This window comes from Ictalurus punctatus, chromosome 20, assembly GCF_001660625.3.
Source record: "Ictalurus punctatus breed USDA103 chromosome 20, Coco_2.0, whole genome shotgun sequence".
NCBI lineage: Eukaryota > Metazoa > Chordata > Actinopteri > Siluriformes > Ictaluridae > Ictalurus > Ictalurus punctatus.
The window spans coordinates 12,406,060-12,416,138 of NC_030435.2; the positions used below are offsets into that span (position 1 = coordinate 12,406,060).

A 10,079-nucleotide genomic window follows, 5' to 3' on the forward strand; every position below is an offset into this window, starting at 1 on the left:
TATCTTTAATATGCATTTTTGCCTAAATGCTAGTGTACTCTTCCAGTGCATGTCTCCCTTCCTCCACAGTCCATACATGCTCCAAAATTCCCACTGACTCCTAAGGCCCTTTCACGTGCGCGAGCTTGGGGCTACGCACATGCATCCATGGCTTTCTGGCAATGGTCCGCTGACTGTCTATTAGGCAGACATTCTGTGGCTGATTTGGCCACAGCTAATGCTAACAGAAACATTAAGTCTTCTCCAGAACCTTGAAGCTTGGTCAATTTTGCCAATTTTGTTCTACTGTGGCACACTGAAACTAGAGACTAAACTTCTCAGAAAACATGGGCCTAAATAGAGTATAGGTGGCGATACAGGCCACACTTCAAATTTGGCACATTCAAAATGATGGCATTTCTACTCTGTCAGGCCAAAATGTCTGAAAGTTGGTATGCATGCCTTGTTGCTCATGGGGAACAAAAAGGTCTCTAGAACCCATAATGTCCACATGATGGATTTTTCTCTACAATGATCATTTGTGGAAAACTACAAAAATGATCTTAGAATCTGCCATTGATCCAAATGCGTTGAAATGCATCTGTGGGATGTATTTCTCTATCATGTCAATTTTTAAAATAGTCCGCAATCTTGAGGAGGAATCCGCCATTGCTGTTTGCAGCTATATTACAGATTAAGTCCCACCTTCACTCTTATGGACTTTCCACTAGATTTTGGAGCATGGCTGTGGGTATTTGCCCATTCGTCCTCGAGAGCATTAGTGAGGTCAGGCACTGATGTCAGGCAAGGACGCCTGGGGGGCACTCTGCCTTCCAGTTCATCAGGTGTTCAATGGGGTCGAGGTCAGGGATTGGTGCAGGCCACAAGTTCTTCGACTCCAACTATGCCTTTATGGACCTCACTTACTATCATGTTGGAACAGGTTTAGGTTAGGGCCATTAATTCCAGTGAAGGGAAATTGTAATGTTACAGCATACAAAGTCATCCTGTACAATTGAGTGCTTCCAACTTTGTGGCAACAGTGGAGAAGGTCCATTTATGGGTCTGATGGACAGGAGTCCACAAACCTTTGGCCAAATCGTGTATGTTCAGTACGTCAATATAGTACTTCAAAATAGGTATGTGCTGACAGTCCCTAGATGGTTTAGGGGTTAAGGGGTTAACTATGGCAAAGACCTTAACCAGATAGAAGGGTGGCAACAGAATAAATATTAGACTGACACAGGTGAGAAATAACAGGTCATGGAGCAAAAAGTGATGGCCAATCTACAAGTAATGCATCCACATATTGCTATTCCACAAGAGTATTGAGGTCTAGTCTTTTATGCCGCATCTTAAATGAACCACCTGTGTGGTCATTAACTTTTCCGTTCCACATTTTACTGAAACCAGTGGATATGAATATTCGGACTTATGTGAAAATCTGGATTATGTGATTTAATGGCCACAAAGTGATTAATACCCTTCTATAAACTCAAATCTGAACCAAATGATTTTGATTGCATGAATTATCATGAATTATTTGATGGCATGAATTATGAATTATTAAAAATGCAATTTCGATGAATTATGATTGCAGTTGTAGACATTTAGAACAAAATCTTTGCTGTGCTGCAGGTTTCTCATGCTGTGGCATCTGGTTTAATCCTGATTTAGATTCAGTACATCAGTCAATACAATTTATGGGGTAGAACACAATTCATACTTAAAGGGATAGTTCACCCAAAAATGAAAATTCTGTCATCAATTCTGTCAAAATTCTGTCTTCAAATCCAAACCCATAAGACTTTTCATCTTCGGAACACAAATGATGATATTTTAATGAAAGAGATTTCTGTCCCTCCATTTACAGTTCACGTAACCAAAACTTTCAAGCTCCAAAAAGTTCATAAAGGCATCATAAAAGTAATTTGTGAGACTACACTTTCGACTCATGAATCCTCAGAACATTCTCCCAAAATGTTTGAGGATCATCAAGGTGTGTTTTGGCAAGATTCAGAGCCTTAATGTTCATCTGGGTTAGCAGTGATTTTCATCTCACCACTCCTCCATGGATGCCATTTGAGCCCAGTGTCTTTCTGATAGTGGAGTCATAAACAGTGACCTTTAATGATGCAAGAGAGGCCTGTAGGTCCTTTGATATTGTCCTTGGCTCTTTTTTGACTTGCTGGATGAGTAGTTCCTGTGCTCTTGGAAGAATTTTGGAAGGTCGGCCACTTCCAGAAAGGTTCACTATTGTGCAGAGTTTTTCCATTTGGAGATAATGGCTCTCACTGTGGTCCTTTGGAGTCTCAGAGCCTTTGAAATAGCTTTGTAACCCTTCCCAGACTGATGTATTTCAATCACCTTCTTCCTCATAATTTCTGGAAATTCTTTAAATTTTGGCATAGTGGATAAGACCCTTTAACCAACTTCATGCTGTTGAAAAAGATCTATTTAAGTGTTGATTTGATTGAACAGAGTTTGCAGTAATCCAGCCTGGTTGCGTCTAGTCCAGATGAACCCCATTATGAATGCATTTCATAGATTTGATGAATTAGTAACTACGGGGCAAATACATTTTCACACAGGCCCAGTTGGTATTGAATAATTTTTTTTGCTTAAATAAATAACAATTTAAAAAATATATTGTGTGTTTACTCAGGTTGCCATTGTTTTATTTTAGATTTTATTTTAATTTCTGAAACAATTTAGTATGAGATATACACAAAAGCAGAAGAAACACTGTATTTTCTCTTCCATATAGATCTCTGATGCGCGTTAACAAGAGAACCGCGATGCATACGTGTTGTGTTGATGCAAGAGTGGACAAAAAAATGTCCGTAGGTTTGGTCAAATAAAGAAATGCAAGATCTTCATGGCTGACCCTGCTCTCTGACATGCCGGGGTATGCGAAGATTAGAATTTCACTGTGCATATATTATCAATAAACACTCATTATCATTATGTCCTCCTCTATGTCAAAATCTGCAGACACCTTTGTTAGAAAGATTGTCCTATGTGACTCAGTTTGTGTACAGTGTCCCTCTTCCTCTGCTGTAAACAGTGCAGCACTTCTGGGTCCCGTTGTATCACAAGAACGCGAGAGCAGATGTTCTCGTGATACAACAGGACCCAGAAGTACTGCACTGTTTACAGCAGAGGAGGAGGGCCACAGTACAAAACTGAGGGTATGTCTCAACCAGCTCTCTAGTTCAGTAGTTAGCAGTTAGTAACAGGGAGCATCGATGCTCACTATGTTCCCTTACTGGAAATGACGTCATGTTTTCTGAAGCCTCTCAGCGTGAAACTAATGAGGGACGAACTGTCAACCAACTTCCAGCTACAAATGTAAGTAGCTTGTTTTCATTGTTGTGTCTCTCAAATGATTGTGTATGTTAGCGATTTTTTACTTTATCTGACATTTTATATACGGTTTGTTTGAGTCTAACGACATTTAAGTGTTTAATGATTTTTTTAATCTACTAGCTTGGATTCTGCTTGACATATGACAACTGTGTGTGATTAAGCTAACAAATTTATATGACATAAAACTTAAATATTTAAGTTAAAAATTTTTGGTGACGTTCTACAATGCGAGTACGTAGTCATGTCGCTGGAAATTCAGTGGTCAGTGTCTCAATGTGTCGTGAGCCAGGGTCCTTACCAGTGCCCGAACTCGTGTACACGATACTGATTCACTACCAACTGAACTAGAGAGCTGTTAGAGACATACAGAGTCAGTTTAGAGGACCTTTTTTGTCAACACAACACGCATACACGCTCTCTCATGAGCACTCGTCGGAGTGCTATGCATAAGTGAAGATATTTTGTGAATAAAGATTTTATTTTATTATTTATGCTCACACAAAGCATTCGTATCACTTCATAAAATCGCGATTAAACCACTGGAGTCACATGGATTACTTTTAGGATGCCTTTATGAACGTTTCGGAGCTTGAAAGTTTTGGTTACATGGACTGTAAATGAAGGGACAGAAATCTCCCAAGTTTCATTAAAATGTCTTCATTTGAATACCAAAGATGAATGAACGTCTTATTGGTTTGGAACGACATGAGGGTGAGTAATTAATGACGGAAGTTTCATTTTGGGGTGAACTATCGCTTTAAGGTTAGTTGAAGCTTGTAAGAATACACAGTTTTAAAAGAAAAGTTTGTCGTATAATAACAGTCCTTGGGGTAAAGACAGCTTAGGACTACGTTCGGAACATCATACTGACGTACTAAACAGTACATCAGTATATATATTAGTATCCTACTTATTACATACTATTTTGCAACGGAGAATGCAGTCTTGAACGTAGCCTTGGAGACACATCAGACGCGGAAGGGAAAAACGCGAAGCAGACTATTAATTCAGTTAATGCCTATCTAAACGATACAGTTTAGATAGGCCCAGAAACAGGCCCAGAAACTTGTCTTTCTACCATATTCTTCCTCACTCTGAGTTGTGTGGAAATATTACGAAGTGCCACCTACCTGAGCCATAGGCTTTGGCCACGAGCCACGTCAAGCTGCACGCTATTTTGGCCCTCACAAAGTCGTAGTGATCAAACGATTTGATGGCCGGGACGAGAAACGTCCTCCTGCTGTGTTTGGCACCTCTTGCGTCTTCCATCATGATTTCCACACGGACAACCGCGGAACTACGGGAAAAAACAAGCTCGTGGCATTTCCCTCAATGCGCAAATAGCCCAGCAAAAATAACCGCCCGGTGCTTCTGCATATCGGTGAAGGTGATGTTTCGGTGAAACGGAGAAAACCATTCCGCCGTTTCTCTATCGTGGGCCGAAATCGATCCAGCGACTAAACGCAAAGGACTGCGGTAGTTTTCAGCCTTACTCTGGCATTATCCTTAGGTTGCGGCAGAGGCTCAAGCGCAGCGGGAGACGCAAAGTCCTGCCATCATTAAGTATGTCAGTCCGCCCTACGGAGAGCTAAAACCATTGCTGCCTGTCACTTTAGCGGATTACCCTTTTCTTAAAAATTAAGACTGCGCCCTCCAAAATTCGATCAAAATCAATGTCTCTGTGGTTAGCCTGCCGCACTTGTCTGGTAAAGCAGGAGTTGCCTGCGCATGCGCACTAAGCCCAAACGCTCTCCTGTGACGTTTTCCATCCTTTCAGCACCAAACTTTTTTCTCCATCTGACATCATCGACACACGATTGTCCACCTCATATTCAAATGAACTTGTATATGAATCTAATCACACCCACGGCCTAAATAATTCAAGTTTGCTTGATTTGATCTCTTTGTCATATGACCACAAAAGTCCAATTCTAATTTTATTTTTTGACTTCTGAGTTCAAGTTATTTAAAGGAAGAAAGAAAAATACACGCAATGGCATGAAGCAGTGATGCTGAGGCTGATTTCTTGCTAATTCAGACAACACAGTAGATTCATGTAGTCTGTCTATGGTAGCATTTTCCGGATTTTGTTCAAATTCAAATGCTAAAAAGAAAATGCTGCTTCAAACATGTATTTTCAAATACGTTTACCATCTAAAATTAAAATGCAAATGCAAAGCCCATTTGACAGTTTATGTCCATTGCCTAAACTGGTATGACTGTGCCACATTGGAAAAAGTAATAACAATCGTATAATTTGTGATTGCATTTTCCCCATGTGTTATGTATATCAGAGAAGGAACTCTGAACTACAGTTCCCAGCAGCCACTGAACCTCACTGCGTCACAGTCACATGACCACCTGCACCTGAATCACGTTCTTGAATCTGTCATCTCTCTGCAGTGCGGAAGAGACTACTCCACACCTGAACCTCAGAGAGTGAGCCATGTTCCTACCTGAGGTCAAAGAGATGGCCTCCCAAGCCATGTTGCTGTCTGAGGTCAAGGAGGTGACCTCCCATGCCAACTTCTTCTCTGGGGTCGAAGAGACGGCATCCCAAGCCACGTTCCTGTCCGAGGTCGATGAGACGGCCTCCCAAGCCATGTTCCTGTCTGAGCTCGACATCACAATCAGCAACGTTATGTTTGCATCCGAATCTGCTGACACGGCCAACCAAGTACTGCTCACGCCAGAGTCTGCTTACACGGCCAACCAAGTTCTGCCTTCCTGTTCCGCTGAGGACATCGCTCTGCATTCCTGTTCTGCTGAAGACTTCGCTATGCCTTCTTGCCCTACTGAAGCTGATGACCCAGCTTCCCACACCTGAGTGCTGTCTAGCGACCACGGCATGCCTGCCCCAACCTCATGCCTGTCCCTCGGCTCCTTGAGGAGCCTGCTATCTGTTGAACAATGCCTGCTTCAGGACCTAAGGGGTTGTGAAAACATTTTGCCCAGAGGGCCAGAACCGCCAGGGGAGGAAATGTTTTCTGGCACTCTGGGAGTAGTGCCTTTTGGGGGGTGGGGGGTTCTGTCACGTTTATCAGAGAAGGAACTCTGGACTACAGTTCCCAGCAGTCACTGCACCTCACTGCATCACAGTCACATGACCACCTGCACATGAATCACGTTCTTGTTAACAAGCACTTGTGTATACAGCCACAGTTTGCACTGCACTCTTGTCTTACTTTGCTGTTGTCCATGTTGCTGTGTTTAAGTTCTTTGCTTTATGTTTAGTCATTGCCTTAGTGGTTTGCTGCTGATTCATAGTTCTTGTTTTGTGTTTGGTTGTGCTATTAATTAAAGTAAATCTGCACTTGCACCTGTCTCTGCCTCCAAATTGTGACACCATGCTGCAATTCAGATCAAGTGAAAATGACAGAATTCTAAGACAAATTCTAAGACAAACAGACCACAATACCAGTTCTGCTGTAAAATTACTATGGAAAAAAGATTTGGGGTGCAGATTTGAGGATAAAGAATGGGGAAAGATTACTGGAAATTTATAACTGATGTCTAAAAATATTAGAACACATCTTATACAATGTAAACTGTTGCACAGATTCTGCTGGACACCCAGTAAGTTGTTTAGGGCAGGATTGAGGGACAGTCTAGATTGCTGGCAATAACAGAGGGAGGAGGGCAACCTGTTTCATACCTTTGAGTCCTAGTAGGAAAGCTGAATCACAATGGATACAGAGCTGCATCATGCTGGGCAGACTTATCAATATTGTGAGAGACTTGAAGTCTAATGAAAAGCCATCAGCTTATGTTGGCTCTCAGATTTCGGGTGTGTGGCAGCCTACTAGAGATTCTCCTTTAGTTTGCAGGTGAGGGTAGATATCCACTACTCTAGGTGGAGGAAATTTTTCTACTTTTGCAATTTGCAATAAATTGTAATTATGTGGCAAGCCAGGAAAACGACTACACTAATGGGCACAGTAACAATGACATGGTTTCGTGTGGGACCTCATTTTCCCAACCTCTCTATGTGTGTGTGTGTGTGTGTGTGTGTATGTATGTATGTATGTATGTATGTATTATTATTATTATTATTATTATTATTATTATTATTATTAACACTTTTACTTTTGTTTTGTGTGTCTTTGTTTTTTTTTTCTTTGTTTTTTTAAATGGTTGAGCATGTGTTCTACATTGATTTCAAGATTTTATTTGTCACATACACAATTATATACAGTATACAGTGCCCTCCACTAATACTGGCACCCTTGGTAAATATGAGCAAAGAAGGCTATGAAAATTTGTCTTTTTTGTTTAACCTATGTTAAGTTCTCCAATGTATTTCTGTTTGCTCTATGTGCCATTTGTGTCTATATGTCGGTGGTGGGCTGGGTTTCTTTTGTCTCCTCCCCCTTCTCCAGGCCCCGCCCACTGAATGCGTCATGTTCCAGCTTGCTATTGGATGATCACATCTTGAGAACAGCTTGTGGCTGCTCAGAAAACAGATGTTTCGCTCTCTCACCGTATGGCTGCTGCTGTAGATAAGGCGCAGTTACCTCAATGTTCTACAGTGTATTTCTTTGAGGGGGATGTATTAATGTGTAAGTAGACACTCTCAAACTCTGAGCATGTTGAAGGTCAGTTTTTCAAGTTGTGCTTCCAAAACCATACCGAACCCAAGTGTTGAGTATTGCCCATGACCATGATCTCGCTTGTCACCTTGGTGTGAGGAAGACATATGACCGTGTTTTAAGGTCTATGAGGTCAGAGGTTGCCAGGTATTGCCGCTCCTGTCATGTGTGTCAGGTTGCATGGAAGCCAAACCAGGTTGTTCCCCCTACTTCACTTCAACCAATACCTGTTATGGAAGAACCTTTTGAAAGAATTTTAATCGATTGTGTGGGTCCTCTTCCTCGAACCAAGTCTGGTAATTTATACCTACTAACTTTGATGTGTGCTGCTACTAGGTACCCTGAAGCTATACCCCTGCGTAGCATAAAGACCTGTGCTGTCATCAGAGGTCTTGTCAAGTTTTGTACCACTTTTGGTTTGCCAAAATACATCCAGTCAGACCAGGGTTCAAATTTTATGTCTGCTCTTTTCAGTAAGGTTATGATACAATTGAACATTCGTCATCAGGTTTCTAGTGCTTACCACCCAGAGTCTCAGGGTGCATTAGAAAGCTTCCACCAGACATTGAAGTCTATGCTGTGGACCTACTGTTTAGGTCAGGGAAAAGACTGGGATGAAGGGATTCCCCTGTTATTGTTTGCTATCTATGATGTTGTACAAGAGTCACTTGGTTTCAGTCCTGCTGAGTTAGTCTTTGGGCACTTTGTTCGTGGACCTTTAAAGGTTTTATAGGAAGAGTTTTTGTCTCCTAGTCTGGTGCAACCCCAAACTAGGAACGTCCTAGATTATGTTAGTTCCTTTTGTGAGTGCCTACATACTGCTTTTGAGTTAGCCAAACATTCTCTTTCATCCTCTCAGGCCTGTATGAAGGATTTTTTTGATAAAAAGGCTGTGGTGCATACATTCCAAGTGGGTGATGAGGTTTTGGTTTTACTGCCATTACCTGGCTCTGCTCTCCAGGCTAGGTTCTCAGGTCCTTATGTTATTGAGTCCAAGTTGATACAGGCTATGTTGTGAAAACCCCTGACCAGAAACGAAAGTCTTGTGTGTGCCATGTGAATATGCTCAAGCCTTATATCTCTCGTGCTACCGCGGATGTTGGCTCTTTGGTTCCTGTTGTCACGTCAGTAGCTGCTGCCTCTATGAGCGTGTCACCCACTGAGTATTCTCCGGAGGTGGATGGTCTCAGTCTAGGTAGGGCTTGTTTTCCCTGTACTCAGTTACCAAACTCTGAATGGCTGGCAAATATCCAGTCTAAACTTGCGCACTTGTCAGAGCCAGCCCAGGGTGATTTAATAAGTCTTTTAAAGAAATATCCATCACTTTTTCCTGATACCCCTTCTTGTACTTCTGTCCTCAGACATGACATAGATGTTGGTAATAATGCTCCAGTTAAACAAAATGCTCATAGGGTTAATCCTACTAAACATGCCATTTTGATGGAAGAAACAGACTACTTGCTTGAGGATGGTCTTGTGCCTAGCTGTAGTCCCTGGTGCTCGCCCTGCCTGCTAGTTCCAAAGCCTGACAAAAGCTATAGGTTTTGCACAAATTATAGAAAAGTCAATGTTTTAACTAAAGTGGACTCATTTCCCCTCCCAAGAATGGAAGATTGTGTTGACCGAATCAGAAATGCAAATGTCACAAAACTGGACCTTCTAAAGGGTTACTGGCAGGTTCCACTCACCCCACGTGCATGTGAGATTTCTGCTTTCGCTACACCAGGCAGGTTCTTCCAATACATGGGCATGGCTTTTGGTCTAAAAAATGCTCCAGCTACATTTCAGCGGCTAATGGCACAGGTATAGGGAGATGTAGAGAATTGTGAAGCCTACCTCGACGATGTGGTTGTTTTTACAGACACCTGGGATAGTCATATTTGTGTGTTAGCCCATGTGTTTGCTCACCTCCAGACAGCCTCTCTCACTCTGAACCTCACAAAATGTGTGTTTGGTCATGCCACTGTAACTTACCTTGGTAAACAGGTTGGACATGGTACTGTTCGCCTATTGGATGCTAAAGTTACGTCCATTGCCACTTTTCCTGCGCCCAAGACTAAAAGAGAACTTCGACGCTTTCTTGGGATGGCTGGGTACTATAGGAGTTTTTGTAAGAATTTTTCAGATGTTGCGTTGCCTCTC

The 10,079-nt window shown here is 42.0% G+C and overlaps 1 protein-coding gene across 4 annotated transcripts in view; it reads right to left on the reverse strand.

Annotated features, from left to right (window-relative positions):
- Positions 1-5,098, reverse strand: part of camsap2b (calmodulin regulated spectrin-associated protein family, member 2b) — a 94,736-nt gene extending 89,638 nt beyond the window's left edge. For 3 of the 4 annotated variants that reach the window (XM_053673655.1, XM_053673654.1, XM_053673659.1), the window contains exon 1: positions 4,479-5,097. In XM_053673655.1, the coding sequence (XP_053529630.1) occupies positions 4,479-4,620 (142 nt within the window). In that variant the 5' untranslated portion in view covers positions 4,621-5,097. Of the gene's footprint in view, positions 1-4,478 lie in introns of all 4 variants that reach the window. The other variant, XM_053673658.1, reaches the window with a different exon arrangement.
- Positions 5,099-10,079: the final 4,981 nt, after the last annotated feature.